We start from the raw sequence: 25,386 nt of genomic DNA, 5'->3' as shown, positions 1-25,386 counted from the left end.
ACGCTGAGCTGGGTCCCAGCAAAGGGCTGCAGGGGCTCCCCCAAATTCAGGAACCAGCCCCAACTGCACATGTACGATGTGGAAAAAGAAGGGATGTGCCCCATCTTCCTGATCTTTTCACAGGGCAAATGGGAGGATTATTGTCTGGGTAGAAGCCTGGGCATGGTTTCCTTGCCAGGAGATGCCAGGTAGAGTAGGTGAGGGCTCAGTGCCCAGAGCAGGTGTTTTACATTGGGATCTGCCCTCTGACACAGGTGGAAATTGCAGCTGTGCAAATCACAGCATCATTTTGGTTGGAAAAGACCCTCAAGATCATAAAGTCCAACCATAACCCACCCCTTGCACTGCCCCATGTCCTGAGAACCTCATGTCCGTCTGTCCAACCCTCCAGGGATGGTGACTCCAGCACTGCCCTGGGCAGCCTGTTCCAATGCCCCACAGCCCTTTGGGGAAGAAATTGTTCCTAAAATGCAATCTAAACCTCTCCTGGTGCAACTTGAGGCCGTTTCTTCTTGTCGTGTCGCTTGCTACTTAACGGTGCCATGCAAAGTGCTCCAAGAGGTGCCAGGCGTGGGGCAGAGCCCTGGGGGGATTTGGGCAGCCTGAGACCCCCAGCCCTGCTCTGCTCTACGTTAAAGCCGGGATGCAGCTGGTGTCTCTGCCCTCACCCATCCCTGGGTGGCTGGTGTCCCCTGCCCGGTTGTTCCCTCTCCCCGTGCATGACTTGCACGCTGGCTTCAACACGCTGCAGGGAGGATGGAATTTCCCTTATCTCTGGTGTCCTGGGCACATTCCGTCTCTGGAAGGGACAAGCATTGTTCTGAGACGCAAATGCACTTAATGCATTAGCGGTTTTTCTTTAGCCCTGGACTCCAGCCCGTGATGAGCTCAGAGGCCTCGCGCTGAAAACCTCTCCTGGGGCACCCTGAGAACACGGAGAGCGTCGCTAATATCCCAACAGCGAGTCCATCCCAGGGCCCTGGGAGCGCTGCCCTTGCCTTTCCTTGGGAAACAGCCCCAACACCACTCACCCCTCAGCATTTCCCCTATTCCTGGAAGAACTACCCCCCCCCGCCAGCGATTTTAATGCTGCCAGCACAATGCTGGGCTCTTTTCCTTCTTGACATCTTATGATTTCTATCATTTTATCTCTCTTCCCCACCTGGTCCTTGCCACCTTCTCTCACCCTGGATGGGTCTCTGGGCAGGGACTGGTTTTGGGGTGGATGCTGCTTGATATCCAGCCAAGGTAATTCCTCCCTCCTTCCTTCCATCCCAGCTCCCTGGCACCCAGGGCCATCCCCTGGCCCCCCAAATCCCGCTGCTGACGGCTGCAGGAGTGGGGAGCCCCGAGTGGGCCCCATGAGCTGCCTGCTCCTTCTCCCAGTGTCCCAGCTCAGCACCCACACTGGGAACAGGGAATTGTTGCTGCTGCTTGTGCACAAGAATGGAGATGGGAGTGTGCTGGGGAAGGGAAAGGGTCAGGAAACGGCTGGGGAGGATGTGGGGCTGCTGGATTTGGGGTTCATGGCTGGGTCAGTTCCCTGAGAGCCCACAGGCACAACATGGGGTTTGCAATGACATCTCCCTCCTGGGGCATCTCCTGGTATGCGTGGAAGACAAAAGTTGTCATGGCACCATCAAGAGAGGGTGCTGCGGTGCTGCCATGCCGGGAAAGGGGACACAGCGGCACGAGCTCGCCCCCGGCTCCATCATGTCACGGTGCCACTGCAGTGCTGGGTTTCATCCAGCTCCTGCGCCCCCTCCCTCCCATAAACCGAGTTCTGTCCATTCTCTGCTGCCGTCACCCGACGGGGACAGCGTGGGACATGCAGGGTGTTGTGGTGACCTGCACTGCTCGGGGGATAAGATGGGAACCGAAGCCAGGGGCTGCGGTGGCGCGGAGATGCTCTGAGAAGCTCCACCCTTCTCTCGTAAAAGTCCTTTATTAGAACAGCAAACATGACACTTCTCTTCAGTACAGCGGCTGTATGCAGCGATCATCGCGGTACGGGGGGAACGACGTCTTACAATCACTGGGAGTCTAATAAGCACCATGAACATCCTAAAGAACGGGGGAGAAGGGTGGAGAGAGGAGCCCCGGGTGAGCCGGCCACGGGGGCTCCTCGGGAATCACCAAAGAGCTGCTCGGCGTTGTCCCGCAACGCGGCTCTCCTGCAGCTCAGAGAAGCTCCTCGGTGTAAGTCAACGAGATAGCACCCATCCAATAAATTAGGTAAACTTAATACTAGAGCGACAAGGGAACGCGTGGGACCGGCCTAGAGGAGGGCACGCTGGAAGGGAATGGTCTATGTACACTGGTCTTTCTGCTGGACCGCTGCTCCCGGAGCTCCCCCCCGACCCCGGGGGACAGCAAGGGACCGAAAAGCCAAGCGTGGGGACATGCGCATGCGGGCGCCCTCGGCACGGGAACGGGGGCCGGCACCAGGCACGGCGCCCACGGGCTCCTGCTCCTCTCCTGAATTACCAGAAAGTTGGGCAAGGGAGCGGAGGCGCAGGGCAGCGGGCACGGATTCCTGAGTGCGTGGTAGGGCTGTGGCCAGCTCTCCTTCCTCCCCATCCCCATCCTCATCCCCATTCCCATCCACATCCCTGTCCCCATCCCCATCCCCGACGCCGGGCTCCCTGTCAGACCCTCGCTGCAGAACGAATTCTCCTGTGAACGGAAGGACACTATCAGGTAGTATTTAAGGCTAGGCTTTATACGGCAACTATAAAAAAATAAATGCTAATCTCCAAAGAGCCGGGTGAGGGCTCTCCGGCGTATGGCTGTGGCACGGGGCTGTGGGGAGAGCACTGAAGGGGTGCTTGGTGCCGGACCGAGGGTCTGCTGGCACCCCCTGCCCCACAGAAACATCTCTGGGGGGACAAGAGACAGGGCTGGGCGTTTTGGTAAGGACACAGAGACTGACTGGTAATCCAGGACCCACCTCTAGACAGGACCGAGGGCGCTCTGCAAGAAAGGCCATGGGGGGAAGGAAATGGGGCTGGTGTGGGGGGCAGCTCTCCCGGGGCAGGGGTCCCTCTGGCCAGCCCCAGGAGAGGGGAAAGCGCTCTGCCAAATGAGATGAAACTGCTCCCTCCCCTGCCCAAACCCCAACTCAAATCAATAAAACCAAACCTAAAAGCAGACACAAGTAACACCTCAGGCTACCTAGGTACTTCATCAGCCAAAAAGAGCTAAACAGCGAAGCGCACACACACAGGACAGCGCGGGAGGGCGGCGATCGGAGATGGCCAAAGGCCGGGTTCTTCCTTCCCGCTTTGCCTCCCTGTCTCCGGCTGGTAGCCGAGCGGGGACCTGGTGGCCAAGCAGGGACCCTGTGGCTGAGCAGGGACCTGGTGGCCAAGAAGGGACCCTGTGGCCGAGCAGGGACCTGGTGGCTCGGAGTTCAGCCTCATCCCACAGGAAGGAACGGGCTGGCTCCTCTCATCCCGAGAAGAGGCAGCCGGCTCCAGGAGCGTCCTCAGGGCATGGCCGAGCGTGAAGCGTAGAATTCGGGGACCGGCAGGCCGGTGTGTAGTGTCACCTGCAATGAGAGACACAGGGCTCAGCAGCATTCCTTTGAGCATGGTGGGACCGCCCATGGATGGCAGCTGGCACATCAGCCCCAGGGAGGGCAGGAGCAGCACCTGGGGAAGGCAGGATCATAGTTTGGGTTGAAGGGACTTTCCTGCTCCCCCAGTGCCCCCCCTGCCATGAGCAGGGACATCTTCACCAGCTCAGGTTGCTCAGAGCCCCGTCCAGCCTGGCCTGGGATGTCTCCAGGGATGGTTCAGCCACCACCTCTCTGCCCAACCTGGGCCAGGCTCTCACCACCCTCAGGGACAACAATTTCTTCCTCATGTCCAGCCTGAATCTCCCTCCTTTAGTTTAAAACCATCACCTCTTGTCCTATCACAACAGGCCCTGCTGAAAAGTCTGTCCCCATCTTTCTTATCAGCCCCTTTTAAGCACAGAAAGGATGCAATAAGGTCTCCCTGGAGCTTCTCTTCTCCAGCTGAACACCCCAGCTCTCTCAGCCTGTCCTCCCAGCAGAGCTGTTGCAGCCTCGGATCATTTCTGTGGCTCCTCTGGCCCCTCTCCAACAGGCTCATGTGTGTCCTGTGCTGAGGGATGGGAACAGAGACATTCTGGGGAGCCCAGTGCTCCTCCTGCCCTGTCACGCATCCTCCCGGTTGCTGTGGGGTCGGGGGGTACTGAGTTTGTCCCCAGGACCACGGTGGTGGCTCCATCTCACTGCACTGCAGGAGCCATACACCAATCCAGCGTGAACTGGGACTGCTGGTGACAATGGTATCGAGCCTCAGTTATTCCCAGTTGCTGCAGACGGATCCAACAGCTGGCAGGTGGGACATGGCAGCGGTCCTGACTTTCTGCAGATGGGTGGGACAACAGGGTATGGAGGGGGTTGAAGGACAGCAAAGGTGCTCAGTGCAGGAGACCTCCGAGAAGCCACCAAGATGAGCAGGGTGGGAGGACGGACCTTTGCCGTGGGGATGCTGGGGAAAGCTCAGGTGCAAAGCGGGAGTGAGGCGCTCAGCTCAGCATCCTCCGCGGATGGGGAGCAATGCGGCAGAGGCTGAAACACGGGGACAAAGGGACAGTGACAGAAATACCAGGGATGTGATTCCCGCTGCATCTGGGAAAACCCCGGTCCGTGGGAAGGGGTAATTCAGTTCCCTCCACAAATACTTTAATTTGGGACAAAAGCACAATTCCTTCTTTTGTTGGAACAGCAGCATTTTCAGATATAGATTTATAGAAACTTTGTCTAAAAGACAATTATTTCCCTCCTAATTAGAGTAATTTTTAATTACTCATATACCTTTGAAGAAGGTTAACGAATGGCTGGAGTTTATTAGCAGCCTTTAAGCAGCATTCCGTGGGACTTCTCTGTTGAGGGGGATTTAAGCTCTGCCTTGCCCCGAGAACCGATCGAAAGTAGAGGGACTCCAGAAACACGCTCGTCTCTTAGGGCTGTGTAGAGGATTGTGGTGGGAATTAAACCCAGCACAGAGCAGGAGGTTTTGGAAACAGCGTGGGTAAGTCAGGCTTCTTTAATTTTTCCTAATTAAATTCATCTCTCCTAATTTCTCTGAGCTAGGGGACTCCCCTGCCCGCAAAGCCCTTGGGCTGGGACACTTGGGCAGGGATGCTGCCATGGTTTGGGATGGTACCGCCCAACTTCTGTGCTGCTGGAAAAGTGTCACTGCCTTGGTGACGAGGTGCAAGGTGTCCTAGGATGTGCCCGGGCGCTCGTGCAGGGCTGGAGGTGCAAGTGGACAGAGTGGACGTGACCAAGTCAGGTTTGGTGAGTGTAGAAGACTCGCTGGGTGAGATGAGAGCAGGGATGGGATCAGTGAGAAGAAAAACGGAAGATGGAAATACCAGACAGGCCGAGCGAGCCACCGCTTGGTGATGTTCAGGAGAGCGGAGAGCTTGGGAGAGAGGGAGAGAACAGGGGTTTGAAACTCCTCAGAGGAAAATAGGCTTTAAAAGGTGCCCTTGCCCCCTGTACTGCTCCTGGTTGGGTCCTGGGAGAGCTGCCAGAGCTGGTGAGGCTCCTGGGGGTAGAACCAGGAGATGGAGCTGTCAGACCCATCAACCAGGGAGGGCTGGAGAACCCTGGTGCTTCCCCGATGGAGAAACCTGGAGTGGGGAGCAGGACGCAGCAGCTGCAGGAAGGCATGTCCTGATTTTAGAGACTCTCAGGCGGTTTAGGGTGTGAGTTTAGCTCTTGCCAAGCCACCACTCCACCAAGTCCCCATTTTGATGAGCATCGCCCCACGCTGCGGTGACAGCGGTGCTCCGCAGAGCGCGGTCAGAGCGCGTACCTGCACGTTCCTGTTGAGGCTGACCGCGGGGAAGAAGAGGCCCTCCAGGTTCTCGAAGGCTACAGGCCCTTGCTGGTCCTCATTGATGGAGAACGTCAAGGTCCTCCTGGTCAGGTCCAGCAGCACTCCCACCGTGGCGCCTTTCGTTATCCCACCCTCGGTTCTGCGGGGGCGAGAAGATGATCAGAACATCTCTGTGGAGTAATGTCCCTTCTGCTCCTGGCTCAGGGTTCAGCCCATGGACCTTCACCCATCCCAGCCTCCTCCTCAATCCCCCTGCAGAGGTGCTCTCTGTTTGCTGTGGTGTCCCCGGGGTCAAAGCCACCTACCAGAGCAGCCACAGGAACACAACCGTGGTGGGGGAGCAAGTGTCCCAGGGCAGCAAACCTGCAGGGCTCACTCCAAAACCTGCTGACCCATCAGGGAATGTCCCTTGAGGCTGCAGGAAGGTGACACCAGGCTCTCCTCAACCTACCAGAAGCTTCAAAGCTCCCAGCTTTGATGGCCCACAGGGGAAGCAAGGAAGACCTGTGGTGCAGGGATAAAAGCAGATGCTGTTTTCTCGTTGCATGAGCTTTGGGTGTTAATGGGAAGAGGGTGCAGCACAGGAGTGGTGCCATGCAGGCTTGGGGAAGAGTCATCATGGAAAGAGTCATAGAATCAGAGAATAGTTTGGGTTGAAGGGATCTTCAAAGCTCCCCCAGTGCCCCCCCTGCCATGAGCAGGGACATCTTCACCAGCTCAGGGCAACAATTTCTTCCTCGTGTCCAGCTTTAATCTCCCTCCTTTAGTTTAAAACCATCACCCCTTGTCCTGTCGCAACAGGCCCTGCTTAAAAGTCTGTCCCCATCTTTCTTATGGGCCCCTTTTAAGTACAGAAAGGCCGCACTAAGGTCTCCCCAGAGCTTCTCTTCTGTAGCTGAACACCCCAGCTCTCTCAGCCTGTCCTCCCAGCAGAGCTGTTCCAGCCTCGGATCATTCCTGTGGCTCCAACAGGGAAGGAATAGTTGGAGCAAGGCAGACCCAAGGAGGCCAGGATGGTCCATCCCTTTGGGCAAGGGCACATCCTCTAACAGAGGTGACAAGGAGCAATGTCACCCTGTGGGCACCTGCAGGTGCCACTGGAAAAGCCGTGTGCTCTTCCTTGGGCTGTGGTCTCTGGAAGGAAGACCCCGCTCCAGACCACGTACCTGTTGGTGTGTGAATTGTTGTGCATGAACCAGCTCCGGTTATTGTCCACGTACATGGCCCAGGCCTTGTCGTCCTTGCCCAGCATGGCATCCTTGAGGACGTCGATGCGTGCCACGCCAAAGGCCGGGTCAGGGTGGTTATCGTAACGATCGATCGACAGCTCCCAGTAGTGGAGCCCTTTGGAAAAGCCCGTTTTCCCCAGCACCACCCTGTCATCATAGCTGTTGCAGGTGACAGTCAGGTTGTCATTAGAAAAGATGATGTCAGCGTGGGCAGAGGACGGATCGAAAGAAAACCAAGCAACTGGAACACACAAAGGGCACAAGGTTAGTGTGGTGGGATGGCGGCCGTCGCGGCCCAGCCCCGGGGAGCGGACACGGAACAGCACATGCGACATGCAGGACGCCGGCTCTGCCCGCCCGGGACGCAGCCAGGAGCAGGCAGGGAGCTGCGGAGCTGGGGGGCTCCCCGAGGGCACCCCCATCCTGGGGGATGCTGTGAGCTGGTGCCAGCGCGGCTGAGGTTTCATGGGCAGGACTCACACTGGTTTTGCTCTTGCTGCTCCTCCCGGTGCCTGTCTGTCCCATCCCCTCCCCTCCTGCTGTCTGTCTGTTTCATCCCATGAGCCTGAAGAATCCTGATCTCATAAAATCTGGTCCTAACAGGAGACATTCTGTGCCATTCAGGTCTCCAGGCTACCTAACTTACTCCTACAACTATGGGTTACTCATGCAAGGAATGGTTTGCAGGGTCAGGCCCAGCGTGGGAAGGGGACTGAAAAGAAGCAGATAGAATCATAGCATCACAGAAGGGTTTGGGTTGGAAGGGACCTCCCCAGCTCCCCCAGTGCCCCCCCTGCCATGAGCAGGGACATCTTCACCAGCTCAGGTTGCTCAGAGCCCCGTCCAGCCTGGCCTGGGATGTCTCCAGGGATGGTTCAGCCACCACCTCTCTGGCCAACCTGGGCCAGGCTCTCACCACCATCAGGGCCAACAATTCCTTCCTCATGTCCAGCCTGAATCTCCCTCCTTTAGTTTAAAACCATCACCCCTTGTCCTATCACAACAGGCCCTGCTCAAAAGTCTGTCCCCATCTTTCTTATCGACCCCTTTTTAAGTACTGAAATCCACACTAAGGTCTCCCTGGAGCTTCTCTTCTCCAGCTGAACACCCCAGCTCTCTCAGCCTGTCCTCCCAGCAGAGCTGTTCCAGCCTCGGATCATTCCTGTGGCTCCTCTGTGTGTGTATTTGAGGGCTGGCGGTCCTGGGAACCGAAAGCACATCCAAAGGTCTACATTGACAGAGATGCTACGTCACACCAAGAAACCTCCCTGCGGAGCAACCGGCCACACGTCAGACAACATCCAGCTGATGGAAAGGCTGCAAAACACCCCAAGACCTCCACGGCTCGGTACAGCTGCTGGTTTAAATGCACAGGACTTGGTTACTGCAAATCTGACAGACACGGTGTCACATCAAGACTGAGGCACAGGGTGTCACAAGCCACCAGCCCGGTTCCCCACCAACGAGCTGAAACGTGAACTGACACATCCACAAAACACTCTCACGTTTGCAGGAGTAAATACGCCTTGAAAAATAAAACACTCCGGTGAGATTTCTTCAGTGATTTATTGGCTCGTTGCACAAGACAGCTCACATGCACGCGGGTGCCCCAGCTCCGCACCGCGACGGAGGCGATTCCGTACCTGCCACCATTTTTTTAATGTCAACTGTGGTCATTCCCAAGGAAAGGCATGCAGGAGAGAAAACAGCACGTAAAGTTGGGTAAGGAAAAGGAACGAGAAACAATTTCTGCTTTGCCTGCTTTTCCAGTGAGCGCACGGACCTGAATTTCAGCATTTTGGATAAAGGTGGGGAGAGGGGGAAGGAGGAATCCCACGGGGATGGACACGGGCTCCTTATCCCGGGGGAATGGAGGGGATTGATTCCTGCAGAAGGGCTGAAGGGGACAGGTGAGGGGTCACCAGCGCTCACTGCAATTAGCTGCAGAGGTGCTAATCACCTCCTTGGCATTTGGCCCGTGTTCAAACGCTCCTAACGAACTGGAATATCTATTGTTTTGAGCAGGAGGGTCAGATCTTAATTATGGGGCCACTTCCAGGGCGGTGACTTCAGGGATGAAATTTAAAATGCCTTTACATCAATGACCATTCCTCCACCAAATCTGCCTATTGCCAGGACATCCCAGAGGGGCAGGGTATGAGCAAGAAACGCTGCTCGCCCACCAAAGAAAAGTTAAAGATTAAAAAAAAAAGAGAAAATTATGAGCAATATGGAGCAAGGTGCCAGATAATCGTAATAAATATACTTGCCCAATTGAGAGTAAGGCGTTCCTTGTGTGTCAAAATTGCATCCTATAAAGAGATACTACATTTCACACATCACAGCTAAGAAACAGCAACCACCTGAAAACCACTTGTGAGCATTTAACCATCAGCTGAGCAGCCACGGGAGGCTCGATTCCTTAAAAGCCAGAGCATGGAGAGGGGTCACAAATAGGACCTGTGAGTCGGGGTGCGGGCTGTTTTGGTGACTCTCACCTCTGGGTAGTGTGGAACATCCGCTCTGCCATCGCCAGGTCCCATCACAGCCTTCGGAAGCACCAAGTCTGATCACTGCCTGCTGGGGAAGCCAAATCGCGGGTCTTTCCACCAGGAAAGGGGCAGGAAATTTTAGCTTTGGTGGAAAACCTTGGGTGCTTCATAAGTATTCTCTAGATTGACCCTCAGTTGAATCACTTTAATAAAACAACGCTCCTTGGAGGACAGGGACTGATGGAAGAGCAGCCTGGAGCTTTGGCTGCAGCTGCATGGGCAGGATGTGTTGGGGTGTCCTTCATCCTCCTGAGACCGGGTTGGAAACACCTCCTGGGATGGATCCAGGAGCTTGTCCTGATCCAGGAGCTTGGCCAGGATTAGGGGGCAACATGATGTCCCTGCACATGACAGGGGTTGGATTAGATGACCTTCGAAGGTCCTTTCCAACCCACATTGGCCCTGAACGGAGGGCATTCATGTTGGGTGCCGGATTTTAAGGACAGCCCTATCTTGTGGCTGGTTTTCACCTCTCCCTGGCAAGGAAGGAGGCTTTTCACCCTGCTGATGTGCGTGTTGGTGGGAAAGCATCTGGCTGCAGTCGTGCTCCGCGCCAAGCATCACCTCTCAGGCTGTTTTAATGAATCGCGCCCTGTGCTGCAGCTCAAAGAGTGATTTTCAAGGTGCCTGTGCATCCCTGCCATACAAATTCACCTGAGTGCGGAACAGCACGGACACACGGGTGCATCCTTCGCCCCGTTGTGCCCTGTCCCCCCACCCCGGACTGCACACACAATGCTGCTCACGGCCGTTGCGGGAGATCTCGGTAACACCGGACACAAAACGAGAAACGTCCGTAACAAAACAGAGTTCAAGCCATTAGCGCAGAGCAGCACGATGAGAAGAAAAACCAAACCAAACCAAAAACAAACAGAAAAAGCACAAAGAAAAGAAAGTGGCGCCGTCCCCCGGTTATTCTGGCAAGGGTCATGCTGCAGCATTCCTCATTCTGGGTTATGGGATGGAAATCAAACAATCGGGGGCCCCCATTCTTCCAAAGAAAGCCGTGAATTACTCCACTGGAGTGGTGTAAATCCAGAGTGGCGGAAGAATCAGGGCCCAGGATCTTTAGCAACGGCAGATGTGCAAAGAGTGGTTAGAAAACAGCTGGGAGAGATGCCCTGTGGCTCCTTCGTGGGCTGCTCGATACCGTCACTCATCCTGCCCGGGCTGCCTACGTCCCACCGCAGCCCCAAGGACAAGCACAGCGCTGGTGGCAGCTGCCAGACCAGCGAGGTGGCACGGGAGGGGTTTCCTCTGCTCTGCAGAAAACAAGACTTGGATATGATCACATCTGGCTTTGCAAAAAGCTGAGCCCGGTGCTCAAAGCTGAGTGGATGAGAACCCATGTCTTCAGGGTCTTAATAAGCCAGGCTGCAGGGGATCTGTGAGCTGGGCTTAGAATCACACAATCACAGAAGGGTTTGGGTTGAAGGGACCTTCCCAGCTCCCCCAGTGCCACCCCTGCCATGAGCAGGGACATCTTCACCAGCTCAGGTTGCTCAGAGCCCCGTCCAGCCTGGCCTGGGATGTCTCCAGGGATGGTTCAGCCACCACCTCTCTGGCCAACCTGGGCCAGGCTCTCACCACCCTCAGGGCCAACAATTTCTTCCTCATGTCCAGCCTGAATCTCCCTCCTTTAGCTTAAAACCATCACCCCTTGTTCTATCGCAACAGGCCCTGCTGAAAAGTCTGTCCCCATCTTTATTATGGGCCCCTTTTAAGCACTGAAATCCACACTAAGGTCTCCCCAGAGCTTCTCTTCTCCAGCTGAACACCCCAGCTCTCTCAGCCTGTCCTCCCAGCAGAGCTGTTCCAGCTTCGGATCATTCCTGTGGCTCCTCTGGCCCCTCTGCAGCAGGTCCATGTGTGTCCTGTGCTGAGGACTCAGCTTGCATGTTGACTTGCTAAGAGGGGTCTAGATTTAATCTAACAAACTGAATTTCACAGAACAAATCTCCCAGCAGAGGCTGAGTTTTCTGGCTGTACAGGGAAAGCAAATCACTGAGATGTCCCCACAGGTTTCTCCCAGGGAGGGGCTGCTCTGACTGTCCCCAGACACAAGGTCAAGGCGAAACAGAGATGAGGGATCTGCTCTGCCGGCTAGCTGGGTGAAATGGTTCAGCCAGGCCCTGCCAAAACCAGCACCCACATAAGGATTTACTGCGCTGCTCCATCACCCCAGACCTAAAGCTGCCCATGCTGGTACGTAGAGATGAAGACACCACGAGAACTACACCCCCAAAACGTCCCTGGGCGGCAGGAGCAGGCCAGTGACAAACAGAAGGAGATCCCCCTGCCATCCGCATGTCATGGGCAAAAACAAAACACAACAGAACGAAACAAAACAAATATCTCGGAGATGCCCAAAAGCACAGAGCAAGGGGACATGCCAGAGGCGCTCGGCTCACCGGCTGAATTCAGGGACTGTAAAGAAGAATGCAAGCTCAGCTGGTGGGCCGAAGATCTTAGCTCAAAGTAGGATCTCCCCGCAAAGCTGGGTTGTAGATTAAGGGTGGAGGAGAAAGGACTCATTCTACGAAGCTGCGATCTTTCCAAAGGCACTGGAAAAGGGAGGGTCTGTTCTTCTGACTGCGTGTCTAAACGTAAGATCAATGCAAACTCGAGATCAGAAATGGGGTCTGCCGGACGCTGTCACCCCGAGGTCAGCCCTTGGGGCAGAGCACAGACGCTTTGGGGCGCACAGATCCTGCTCCGCTGCAGGACGGTGTGTGGAGCAGCAATGTCTGGTGCTGTGCGACCCCGCCGGACCCTCCGGGAAAGCTTTGCCTCTGACAGCATCGGCAATAAAGCTGTTTTCACCTTCCAAAATGTTCCCGTGTCACCGTGACAAATTCAATACGCTTTTCTTTAAGGTGAGCCCTGCACCTAAAGCAATTCACACGTTACCATGCACACTTCCCAGGGCTCTTTAATAAACCTCATGCTTTTCTGTGCACAATAATTAGCGGTGTAAAAGTCAGTCGGTTGGTAATGCCGAAACACACTTTGCAGGGCCGTACTGAGCTATAGAACCCTGAGCACCACCAAGCACCCACCTTACTCAAAGGTTGTTCGGGATGTTGTGTTCTTGGTTTCCCTGTGTACCTGTCAAAACACATCTGAGCCTTACAGTAAGAATTTAACTCGTGATTCACAGCAGAACGTCAGAGTAGAGGGAACCTCTCAGGTCATCGGTTTCTGTTCCCTGCTACCAGTCACCTGCAATTCCTTCCCTAGCCTTGTCGAGGGAGATGTTAACGTGGAAATGTAGGATCCACCATCCTCCACACAACCAAATCAGATAAACTCCTGGACGCTGTACCCCAGCCTTGCTGCCTCAGCTGTAAATACGGACTGAGCTGGAAAGCCACGTTAAAACAAATAGAAGGAAGCGTTTCTTTGCACAGTGGTTTGTAACTTCTGCAACTTGCTGCTGCAGAGGCTGTGGAAGCAAAGAGCGGCAGTGCAGTCAGATACAGGTCAGATAAATTATTGCACAACAGGTCAATAAATGGAGCTCCAGGTTACGGAGGGATATGGCCTCTGACACCTACCAAGAGTGAGAGGAGCTACTACCAAGAGCAGCTGGGCTCATGGCTCTCCCTAAAGAGCATCTGATGTTCCTCTAGCTCCTCGCAGCATATTTCCCCTTGTGTTCACTTCTTTCCAAAAGCTGCTGGTTACAAAGCCCTGGTTGCTGCTGAGGGTCACTCCACGGCCGTTAGGGAACTTGAAGTTGGGTCTCAGATGAGGAACTGGGCTTGAAAGAAGGGCTTCTGGTACTCGTCAAGGGTGGTGACCAAGTCCCTGTGTCACATCCCCGGCTCTGGTGGGTGGCAGAGGCAGCTGGGAGCTTGTGGTGTTGGCAGAGTTGGCCAAGTTTGGGAACCCGGGAGAGGGGACAGCAGGGCACAGGGTGTGACAGTCCCAGTGTTCCTCCCTGATCCTCTGCTCCAAGGTTTGTGTCTCACCGAAGAAATAAGAAGCCAAAAGCAGGTTTGCCTTGAAACTCTACAGCAATGCCTAAAACTGGGGATTCAGTGCAGATGAGAGAAGGAGGAGCCAAGGGACGGCGAAGGGGGACAAAGCTCTTCCCGGTGCTGGCTCTTGGTGCACGGACACAGGCAGCACATGCCCAGGAGAGTGGGGCTGGAGGCACCAAGCAGCCCAATGGAAGGGCTGAGGTGTGGGCAAAGAGACCCAAGGAGGGCTGAGAACGGAGCAGCAGGTTTTGGCAGGAGGGAGGTCAAACCTCCGCACCAGCCAGGAGGGCAGATCTGGGCCAGGGAGCAGGCGGACAGTCCCCTCCAGGACTGCTGAGCTCTTCTGCTCCATCTCCTCCTGGGGTGAGTTGGTCCCTCATCCCACCATCCAACTTTCTGGACAGCCCATGGAAAGAAACAACCTTGGATGGACTCAGAAGCCATCTCAGAAATGCCTGTAGAGAAAAGCAGGTCTCTTCCTCGGTTCCTTGCCATCGCATTAGGTGCCTGATCCTGGGAGCAGCTGTTTGCCTGACCAGAGACAAGGACGCTGCAAAGCCTCTCAGAGCCTGTTCCATGACCGCACCAAGGAGGCTGCGGGCAGGATGCAAAGGGGAATGTGTCGAGAGGAAAGCAGACCTGGTCCCAAAATCAGCAGGAGACTGGCCAGAGGCTGGAGAACCGGCTGGATGAGGAAAGCCCAGGAGAGCTGGGGCGGCTCAGTCCAGGGCGCAGGAGGCTGCGGGGACACCCCAGGGACAAGAACAGCTGGAAAACATCATTCCCTTGGGATGAGCAGAAGACGTGCCACACCACGGGCTGGGAAGGCGCTCTGCAGTTTGCTGTAGGCTTATGTGCATGCTGACTTTCTGTGGGACGTTCCGGAGGTGCCGGCTGGCTCACCTGGGCTTTAAACCCTTCTCATCCTTGTTCTCTCCAGATGCTGGGACTTTGCCAGACGTTTCAACCCCCACCAGCCTCTAGAGCCCATTTCACTGCTCACTGGAGGCAGAAGAAAGACTCCAGTTAACTTCCACAGGCTGCGGATTCGTGTGCTAAGACCAGAAACCAGCTTTTAAATAACACCCTCGAAGCAGGATTTCTCAAAACCACTTAGAGCTGCGTTCAGAGAGATGTTCTCTTCACATTGAGCCCATCTCTTCTTTTGTCCCCGCTTCCCGCACAAACCGAGCCCGGCTGAAGGGAAAAGCTAAGCCTACTTCAGACAAAATAGCACTTAAAGGCCTGATGCTGCTGTAAAGGTCGGTAATAAAAGCCAAACCGAGAGCTGTGATGTGTGAGGTGGCTTTGTCCAACAAGTTACTCGGATATCCGGAAGCCGCACACAAATGTAATTTATTTCACTTTGAGTCCAAAAAGCTCAGAAAACGCTCCAGGCCCATTTGACTTTTTCTCCCGCTTTACTTTTGTGCTGGAATAACAAATGCAAAAGCCCATCCAGTGAGAAGGCTGAATGCAGAAAACTTTTATCCGATGCTCAGAAGAGTGAAACTTGTGTTTGCTGGCACGGATGGAGGCACCGGCGCCAAGCACAGCCTGACCTGCTGTGACCATGAACAGCCATTTTCCTCCAGGTTCTTTGTATTTTGGAGCTGTGCAATAGGCAGAATTGTCTCAACGGTGAAAACGGCCAGGAGAGGAAAGCAGAGCTGGCAAGATCATAGCGGGGACCCTGCAAAATCCTGGTGGGGATGACTTAAAGCCCAAGTGGCTTTGGTTAGGAAACTATGTCTCAAGTGGGTTTTATGAGACGCAAATGTGATGAGAAGCCAAAGGTCTGCTGTCTCCTGCAAAGGATGGTGAAGCTGGGTAGTGAAGAGGGCAAGAACTGTTGACCTTCAGGCTTTGGGAGAGGTTGTGGTCACCCCAGCTGGGCCGGGGTTGTCCCATCGCTGGATCTCCAGAGGAACGCTGCAGCTGCCTTCACGCTGGTGCTCAGCTTTATGAACACACACACAGCCTGTGATTTGGGTTTTCTGCCTCTCCCATGAGGAGGGCTTCTCACAGGTTTGCTGTCACCTCTGTCACACCTGAGTCCGTTCCTCATCGACCTGTCCTGCCCACGCACCCAAACCGGGCACGTGCCCTTTCCCAACTGGACGGGTCATCTCCTGCAGACAAGTGCGGGCAGCCAAGTGAAAACACTGTATAGCTTTGCTCTGCTTTTGTTTTCTACTGTTTCAGCAGAAAACCCTTTTTTCCTCCTTGCTCAAAGCCACCAGAGATGCTCTATGGCAAGAGGGCTCTCACATCATCCTTCCACCCCACCAGTGTCCCCTCCTGAGCCCAGACCATGTCTGCTGGTAGCTGCTGGGGCTGGGCGAACACGCTGCTGCTCTAGAGCCAGCTGCCTGCGGAACAAAACCTTCACATAGCTCGGATTTTACCCTGAGAGCAAGAAAAAGGGATTCCACCGAGCGTGGAAAGCCCCCCAGGAGGGGTTTCTCCTTGGGCAGCAGATACGGCGGTGGGGGGTGATTTCTTCCTCCATGGCAGCATTACCCGCTGCGTCTGGCTCACCTCGTTTCTCAGAGCTAACCTTACCGCTCTCCACCTGCACAGCAGAAACAAGCCCATTTTGCGTGACGGATTAAGCGCCTGGTGTGACAAATGTACTTAAAGTCAAGCGGGGAGACTCCACCACAAGCTGCAAGGGAGTGTTTAATATTCCGACCGAGCGGGGATGGTGCAGACGATGCCGGTGTGGCCGGTTGTGAGTCCTGTGGGTGTGCAAGGACACCCGTGCGGTCGCTGTGCTCTCTGTTCTGCACTACCAGGGCCTGCAGGGGACATCGTGTGGTTTTGGCATTGTGCAGCCCTTAGTGTCTCAGAGCAACGTTGCCAGCCTTGTTTTGTTTTAAATGGAATTCATGGAAACACCGGAGCTTCCCATTGTGTAACGCAACCCCTGCTGCAACCCAATTTTTAAATACCTCTCTGCAGGATGCCTCTCACTGATGCCTCATCTTCTGTAAAGGAAAAGGGGTGAAAGAGAAACTGTGGCACTGTTTGAGGCTCCTGACCCAACCTTTCTTCCTTCTGGCCTTCCTGCAATGATTGCTGAGGTACTGGTGTAGTTGTTACTACTTAAAAGGATGAATCCTGTCAGCAACTGCTAACCTAAAGAAATGTAATTCCTCTCAGTTTTAGGTCAGTCTGCTCCTCTAACAAAGATAAGAGTGACTTGCAAAACACTTAATCAGAGATTACTGACCTTGCAGCTTTAGAATTTTGAAGTCTGCACCATTAGCTGAGTCTTGTTTTAACTCGAGACGGTTGGATAGTGTCCTTTAGCTGAACATTGCTCATTTTACGCTAAAATGATTATGAAACCAACATGTAAATGTATAACCAACTGGCTCTTCAGGATGGCCCTGATGGTGTGAATGAAGTTGTAAGATTTTGTATATAACGGCTGTTCGTTTTCTCTCTGGCCTGCTGGCTTTATCCCAGCATCCAGCCTTGCGCAACTCTGTAATAAACCAGATCTCATCTCCGTCTGCTAAAATCTGGCTTATTGCACACCGGGTGGACCCCGTTTTTGGTACAACACCGGAGGACCAGCGGAGCGGTTCCCTGATGGCGATGCTAAGCTGGGCTGTGCTGGAGGAGCCCCGCGCGTGCGTGTGAGCCGTGGCCGAGCCGGGGCTGTCACGACGCCTTACCCTCAGATGTCTGGAGGACCAGGGTCTTGCTGTACGGGCTGACCCCCGACTTGTTGAAGGCTTTGACGCGGGCGCTGTACGTGCTGTTGAAGTGAAGCCCATCCACCGTGCACATGGTCTCCTTGCCCACGTACACCTCCTGCAAAGCAAGCACAGGGTTAGGGCCCTGAACATAGAGTGCCAGGGGTGGGAGAAGAGCTCCTGGTTGTGACACGTGGGGTTTGGCTGTGCTCTGCTACCCGAGGCAGATTTATGGGCACTGGATATGGCTGAAACAGGGTAAAATGGTCCTATGATTTGTTTCTTGACACCATAAAACCAGTTTCTGTAAAGGAAGGAGATGTTGTTCACATTGGATCAAGACACAGGATCAGAGAGCGGCTGGGGTTGAAGGGACCTCTGTAGATCCCCCAGTCCAGCCCCCCTGCTCACGCAGGGTCCCAGAGCAGATCACACAGGTGGGTCCAGGCGGGTTTGAATGGCTCAGAGAAGGAGACTCCACACCTGCTCTGGGCAGCCTGGACCAGGCTCTGGCACCTCCCAGCAAAGAAGTTTCTGCTCATGTTCAGATGGAGCCTCCTGTGTTTCAGTCTGTGCCCGTTGCCCCTCACCCTGGCGCTGGGCACCACTGAACAGTCTGGACCATCCTCTGACACCCACCCTGAGATATTTATCAGCATTGTTCAGATCCCTCTCAGCTTCTCTTCTCCAGCTGAACAGCCCCAGCTCTCTCAGTGTCTCCTCATCACGAAGATGCTCCAGACCACTGAGCATCTTTGTGTCCCTCTTCGGGATTCCCTCCAATAAGTCATAAGACATCAAGTAAGTTGTAAGACGTCAGTCCCAGCTGAACTCCCACTGAATCCCAAAGGAAACGAATCTACACAGACTGAGCCTGGGACATAAACATCCTTGCAGAAAACAATTTTGCAGGCTGTTGGTGGCGGATCACGGTGTTCCTTGAAAGAAGACAAGGTGATCACACCGACTGCGCACTGACTCACGGGCACGTCACACTCCTGCTGCTGTAGCCCCGCTCGGAGAAGCTGGGCAAGCAGGGACGATGGTGAACGGGCCTATGGGCTACTGAAACACTCAGCTCACAGATCGTTGACTTGTAATTAGCAGATCCCACAACAAAGCCCTGCTTGGTGCCCTTGATGGAGGCTCTGCTCAGGCAGGTTGTGCTGGGTGCTGCTGCTTCCAGAGCCAACCCTGGAATCTGGCCCCTTTCTTTGCAGGTGGGTGCATGTCCCCAGAGCTTACAGGGGTCATAGAATCATAGAATAGTTTGTGTTGGAAGGGACCTTCAAAGCCCATCCAGTGCCACCCCTGCCATGAGCAGGGACATCTTCACCAGCTCAGGTTGCTCAGAGCCCCGTCCAGCCTGGCCTGGGATGTCTCCAGGGATGGTTCAGCCACCACCTCTCTGCCCAACCTGGGCCAGGCTCTCACCACCCTCAGGGCCAACAATTTCTTCCTCATGTCTCAGGTGCCTGATGCTCCCCTGCGCTGCAGAGCAGGTGATGATGGCTTCCAGCCCTCCCGAGACCCTGAGCGGTGTCCCAAGCCACAGCAGACCCGGGAACAGTGACTGGTCAGTGTTTGGGCTTGAGGAGTGCAAGGTAGGTGTTCTAATGAACCCGGTGAGATCAGTGATGTGACATTAACATGGTCCTATAACAGCAGGAGCACTATGCACATCCAAGCCCCTTTGACCACCGGTGGGACAAGAGAAGTCCGGCATGCTGGGGAATTGCCCTCACCTTGCTGGGGTGGCTGTGCTGAGTCTTGGTGTCCCCACACCCAACCTCCTGCTCCCTTCTCGCTCCAGATCCCCCCACATCACGTCTCTCCTGCCTCACCTCCGCTCTGGCTCCTGCCTGCCTGAGTTTCTCATGAATGAATTCAGAAAATGTGATGGGCTGGTCCCTGCACCCGCTCTCGGTGGATGTGAACACGCCAGGATAATTATTAGCGCGTTGGATTAGAGAAAAAAATCATATTTTAATTGTGTAATTACAGCAATTTAAAAGCCCTCAGGCCTTAAACACCTCTGCTTGCTGGCAGCTGGCAAGCCATGAGTCTTTCATGGCAATTAGCATACATTGCATGAAATATTTAGCAACTTAAAAAGACGGAGCTTCAAATATGGTTTTTTTGTATTTGCAAGTCATATTGGTCACTCGGAAGGTTATTTCCTTTCCCTCAAATAACCTTGCCCTGCAGAAGAGCCGGCAGCTTGTCGGCACTGTCAGCTTCTCTGAGCAACGCAGCAGCGTGTCTTGTGTCCCCAGGGAAGGAGAGGACTTGCAGAAAGTCTGGGGAACATTTTGGTCACTTCACGGTGGGGCAACACCAGAGCCAGGAGCAACAGCTTGCTGCTGGGACTGGCTTTGTGCTCCGAGCACCTACCCTGAACTGGCCGCCATTGCCGTCGTCGAGCTCCAGGATGTAGCCTTCCACCTGCACCGTGGACAAGGGCGGCTGCTTCCAGGACAAGGTGGCACTGTTGTTGTGGGTGCAACACTCCTCCAGCTGCAGGATCGGGGGAGCCGGCACTGGGGAGGAAACTAAACACAAGTTAGTGTAACCCTGGCTGCTGGCAGCACGGAGGAGGAGGGGGAGAGATTTCCACAGAGCTTCTCTGCTTTTTTCCTGTGTTAACATCATAGAACCATTTTGGTTGGAAGAGACCCTCAAGATTGAGTCCAACCATAACCCACCCCTGGCACTGCCCCATGTCCTGAGAACCTCATGTCCGTCTGTCCAGCCCTCCAGGGGTGGTGACTCCAGCACTGCCCTGGGCAGCCTGTTCCAATGCCCCACAGCCCTTTGGGGAAGAAATTGTTCCTAAATCCAACCTCAACCTCCCCTGGTGCCACTTGAGGCCGCTTCCTCTGCTCCTGGCGCTTGTTCCTGGGGAGCAGAGCCCGACCCCCCTGGCTCCAAGCTCCTTTCAGGCAGTTCAGAGATCAGAAGGTCTCCCCTCAGCTCCTGTTCTCCAGCTGAACCCCCAGGTCCCTCAGCCGCTCCCATCACACTTGTGCTCCAGCCCCTCATCAGCTCCGTTCCCTTCTCTCAACTCACTCAGCACCTCAAGGCCTTTCTTGGTGTGAGGAGTCCAGAATTGACTCCAGGATTCGAGGTCTGGCCTCCCCAGGTCCCAGTACAGGTTCGGTCACTGCCCTGGTCCTGCTGGCCACACCAGTGCTGGTCCCAGCCAGGATGCTGGTGGCCTTTTTGGCCACCTGGGCACACGCTGGCTCATGTTCAGCCGCTGTCACCAACACCCCCAGGTCCTTTTCCACCGGGCAGCTCTCCAGCCGCTCTTCCCCCCGCCCGTCCTCTGAGCTTCCCTGCCTCCCAGCCCATCTGCATCTCCTGTCGGCTTCCCAGGACTTGCCAACTTGCAAATTGCTCACAGGTTGCAGCGGCTCTTTTGCTTCCTGCAAAGCAATGCGAACGCAGCGGCTCGCTGTGGTGCGGGAGGGGGAGCACAGAGGGAACGGAGAACAACGAGGAAATTAAAACTGAAATGAAGCTCTAAAACAGCAGGGAGGAAAGGAGAGAGAGGAAAGAGCCTGAGCTAAGTGGCGTGGCTCTTTGTGCCTTTGTATTTGGTGAGCAGCTCGCGAGCTGGCCCCTGCCAGATGCTGCTCAGCACCAAACATGTGTGAGCAGAGGTTTGGGAAGCACCTTGTGATGCTCCTGAGACCATGGTCTCAACCTCCACCAGTTGAGCAGGGACCAGCCTGGCTCTCCTGGCACTGCAGGGCACTTTCTAAAACCAAACCAAGCTCCCGGCACCTTGATCTGGCACAGAGCAGCCCAGTGATGCAAGACAAGGGAGGCAAATGGCTGGCCCAGGGGTGCAAAATACACAGGAACCAGCATAACTCTGGTTCTGGGACGCTCAGATTTGTTGGGAGAAGATGTAAAACTGCTCTGCTGCCCCTTCCCTGTGATGAGTTGGATCAGCATGAACAGAGAGGGGCTTTTGAAAGGTGCTGGAAATATTCTTACCTTTCATCTGCACGAAGTCGAGCTGGTGGATGGACTGTAGCAGAGGAGCGTTGTCAAGGTTCAGGTCGAAGTCCGTGGTCATCCGAGGTGTGAGCGTCCCCTTTCCCCACTGGTCCTCAGTCAGGTGCACTCTCCTGATGAGAGCGTCCGAGATCTGGTGACAAGGAGCAGCCTCAGCACCCGAGGGACACCTGGGCTGGGCATTGTCCCTGCCCTGTTTCCCCCCTGGAGCTCCCACTATTGGCCCTGACTGTCAAAAGCTGGGACATCACATGTGGTTTCATAGAATAGTTTGGGCCGGAAAGGCCCTTCAAAGCCCATCCAGTGCCAGCCCTGCCATGAGCAGGGACATCTTCACCAGCTCAGGTTGCTCAGAGCCCCGTCCAGCCTGGCCTGGGATGTCTCCAGGGATGGTTCAGCCACCACCTCTCTGCCCAACCTGGGCCAGGCTCTCACCACCCTCAGGGCAACAACTCCTTCCTCATGTTCAGCCTGAATCTCCCTCCTTTAGTTTAAAACCATCACCCCTTGTCCTATTGTGAGGGATTTCCACCATCGCCCTTTGCTGCAGGCTCAGATTGGCACTCTGGGGAGCTCTGGGGACTATTTTAAAGGCAGAGTCTGCTACCAAAGGGATCAGTCCACGCATGAACAGTGGGATGCTGTTCTCAAGTGCTGTTTGTCCGTCTTGCGCTGGAGAACCACGAGACAGCGCGTTATGATGATTGCTCCAGACACACAGCACCACTGCCTGCTGCCACCCTGTGCTCAGAGCAAGCAGCGCCCCTGGCCTGCTTCTGCTGTCCTGCTGTGAACCTGGAGCTGATGAGAGCTTGGCCCTTGGTTTTATGGCTGGAGAAGCTGGGGGATATCACCCTGGGTGTAACCAACCTGCAGAAAGCCGCTGGGGTCGTTCTCCTTGATCACCTCCAGGCAATACTCCATCAGGCCCGTGGTCTGGCGCAGCTTGACCGTGCAGTGAGAAATCTGGTCTCGCACCACCTGCAATTGACAAGGAGAGCGGTGTCGCTTGGAGCTGCTGGGTTTTGGGAGATGGGAGCAAACAGGCTCTGGTGACACGTGGGCACAGAGACAGGGTGACACAAAGGGAGACAGAGACTCGAGGGAAGAGAAAATGGCAGAACCGGCCATGATACAGAATTCCGGATCCTTGAAAACCTGGGGAAGAATGAGGTTTGTTTAGCTCAAAATTATTAATCCACGTAATTATTCAAAGCAGCAGGGCAGTTCCACGCTCTGTCTTTAATTCAGACAGCTTCGGAACTCCATGCAAAGCAAATGCCCAGCCCCATAGCATCCACGGGGCTGCCCCATCCCTCCTTGGCTGTGGGGCTGGCTCCGGGGCAGCTGCACCCAACGGCCCTGGGTGAGGAATGAGCCTGGGACCCCATGAGGAATGAACACATCACCTCTCTCAGCTTCAGCTCTGCCTAACAATCTGTTTGAGATGCTCATCTGCCCATCGGCTGAGATGGATCGCGGTATGGAATTGCCTCATTTTCTCTGTTGGGAGCCAAGGGAGGAGCTCAGGTGTGCTGCTGAGAGGAGATAAACCCTGTGCACCTCATGGTAGGGATCCCTACCACGTGCCCAGGACCTGGCAGCTGACGGGAGATTGGCAGAACAGCTCAGGAAGAGAGATTTTATGCTTTAGAGGAACGTGCCCATGGTAGATAATATTTATTTTTCCTGGAAGAGCTTTAAGCTGTGTAGAGGCTGAACAAAGCTACGCAGCTCTAGGGATCGCGGCTATTCAGGATGTTAGAGGCAGTAAAGACGAGCTTCCCATCGGCACCTGCAGCTGCAGCGTGATGGAAAAAGCTCCAAGAAGCGGCGATTAACACTTCTGGAAGCTTGAACGACTGCCCTAGGCTGAGAAGCAGCTCCTCCCATGAGCATCCCGCCCGGTCCCAGCGCTGGGGAGGCAAAATGAAGCCAATGTCAGCCTCCTGTATGGAACAACCCGGGGTTTCACGGGAGGCGATGACTCCTGCAGGGCAATCAATCACATCGTGGGTTGCTTAATTATCATTTAATCACCTCACAGGAAGAAAAGACTCACCAGTCCTGCAACTCGGGGACAACGTACCTGCTTCTGAGAAATGCTATAACACGAAGCACCCTCCTAGTTGGCTCCTTTTTAATCTTTTAGGGACTTGCTGTTCGCAGAGCCACCTATGGTTGCTTTTAGCAATCCCAGCCCTATTTTCCCAGCCTGTGGCAGGGAGCTGCAGCCACCACACCCCATGTACAGGGCAGAAAAGGCAAAAGAAGAAGCTCCCATATTGTTCCTCAGGACCCAGACATCTGTATGGAGGCTTGCAGAGATGCCGGATCACTCTGAGCAGTGTGATGGGCAAACACCGATTTTGGCCTCAAACGCCGTCATCGGAGGGCAAAGAGTTAATTCAGTGCCGGTTTCTAACACCTGAGTGCACTGGAATGGTTGTGCAGAGGGAACGGGGAGTCCTGCAGATCCGGTTTTGCTCAGCGGGTCAGATGGCAGCGACGTGTGACAACCTCAGCCCAGCGTTCACGGCTTTCTGCTCACTTGTCACTCGTCTCAGAATGCGTGATAACTCTCCTATTTGGGTTCTTTGTAATATTTAAAGTGTATACGGTCTATTAAAAAAACAGGTAAAAATACTGATTCCTGGCATTCGCGCTGTGCAGCACCAGTTCAGAACAGTTATTGCCATGACTAAGTCTGTGATGGATCATTCTTGACTGCTCTGGAACTCAAGGAAGTAGCAGTGTCTGATTTTGTCCCAGGTTAGTTATATTAGTTAGGCGCTATAATCACACAAGCATTTATAGAGACGTTAATTCAAGTGCAGATTGGACACGAGGAAAAGGTTCTTAGCTCAGAGGGTGTTCGGTCACAGCCCCAAGCCTGATGATGCTCTTAGTCCTATGGTTTAGTGCCAGGCAGTCCTGTGAGGAGCAGGGAGTTGGGCTCCATGACCCCTATGGGTCCTTTCCAACTGGAGATATTCTATGACTCCTACACCGACGTCTTCTGAAAGCATGGGCAAGCCCCTGGGTTTCCTTTCTCCGTGGGGATGGTCAGTCCTTTGGGGTGAGATCCAGAAGGTGCAGAGCGGGTACAAACCCTTGCAGCAACCTGCAGCCCCTGCCATGCAACACAAAGCAGCCCCCAGCATCAATTTGATCCTGTCTGCCCAGAGAGAAGGTGCCGGAGGGTCGTTCTGCTCTTGCAAGGGTTGTTTGCCATGTGGATGCTGGGTCTCTTGGCTCCAGATTGTGGTGTTACCACTGAGCGCGAGATGAGCCCAGCCTAAGCTCGCTGCTTGAGCAAATCCTGACTGAGCCAGAGTGAGGTTCTGCATTCCCGGCCTGCTGGGCTGCAGAGGGGTGAGTGGGGATCACACCCCGAATGCCCAGAAATGCGGTGTCCTTCTGTCGTGTGAGACCCTCTCCGGGGAAATGCACATGCTGCCAGGAAGACAGTAAAGATGGGATTGGTGTAACAATCTTCTTATCTTCTTTGCAGTTTAAATCTCTGTCTGGTTTGCCCAGGATAATGAATTTGTGAGCTTCTCCCTGCCTGAGTAGATGCTTTCGAAGTATTACCAGCAGAATTGCCATCTGCTCCCGCCAGCCAGAACACACGGCTCCAAGAAACAGCATTTGTTCAGTGAATCATAGAACAGTTTGTGTTGAAGGGACCTTCCCAGCTCCCCCAGTGCCACCCCTGCCATGAGCAGGGACATCTTCACCAGCTCAGGTTGCTCAGAGCCCCATCCAGCCTGGCCTGGGATGTCTCCAGGGATGGTTCAGCCACCACCTCTCTGCCCAACCTGGGCCAGGCTCTCACCACCCTCAGGAACAACAATTTCTTCCTCATGTTCAGCCTGAATCTCCCTCCTTTAGTTTAAAACCATCACCCCTTGTCCTATCACAAGTGGCCTTGCTCAAAAGTCTGTCCCCATCTTTCTTATGGGCCTCTTTTAAGCACAGTAAGGCCACAATAAGGTCTCCCT

At 54.6% G+C, this 25,386-nt stretch overlaps 1 protein-coding gene across 8 annotated transcripts in view; it reads right to left on the bottom strand.

The window, feature by feature from the left end:
• Positions 1-1,926: 1,926 nt before the first annotated feature.
• Positions 1,927-25,386, bottom strand: part of TRIM9 (tripartite motif containing 9) — a 63,997-nt gene continuing 40,537 nt past the window's right edge. The window contains exons 4-14 of one of the 8 annotated variants that reach the window (XR_011739484.1): positions 22,253-22,363; positions 21,362-21,515; positions 19,751-19,908; positions 17,336-17,474; positions 12,075-12,263; positions 9,382-9,423; positions 8,755-8,778; positions 7,049-7,352; positions 5,859-6,021; positions 3,398-3,550; positions 1,927-3,359 (exon numbers count right to left, since the gene is read on the bottom strand). Coding sequence is in view for 7 of the 8 variants with exons in the window: in XM_065838576.2 (XP_065694648.1) it covers positions 3,488-3,550; positions 5,859-6,021; positions 7,049-7,352; positions 8,755-8,778; positions 9,382-9,423; positions 12,075-12,263; positions 17,336-17,474; positions 19,751-19,908; positions 21,362-21,515; positions 22,253-22,363 (1,347 nt within the window). In the remaining variant the exon portion in view is untranslated. Of the gene's footprint in view, positions 3,551-5,858; positions 6,022-7,048; positions 7,353-8,754; positions 8,779-9,381; positions 9,424-12,074; positions 16,640-17,335; positions 17,475-19,750; positions 19,909-21,361; positions 21,516-22,252; positions 22,364-25,386 lie in introns of those variants that run through there. The other 7 variants (XM_065838576.2, XM_065838577.2, XM_065838578.2 and 4 more) reach the window with 7 other exon arrangements.

The sequence above is a fragment of the Patagioenas fasciata genome, chromosome 5 (assembly GCF_037038585.1).
Source record: "Patagioenas fasciata isolate bPatFas1 chromosome 5, bPatFas1.hap1, whole genome shotgun sequence".
Classification (NCBI taxonomy): Eukaryota; Metazoa; Chordata; class Aves; order Columbiformes; family Columbidae; genus Patagioenas; species Patagioenas fasciata.
Note: the sequence above shows the minus strand (reverse complement) of the source record. Positions and strands in the feature narration are given on the sequence as shown.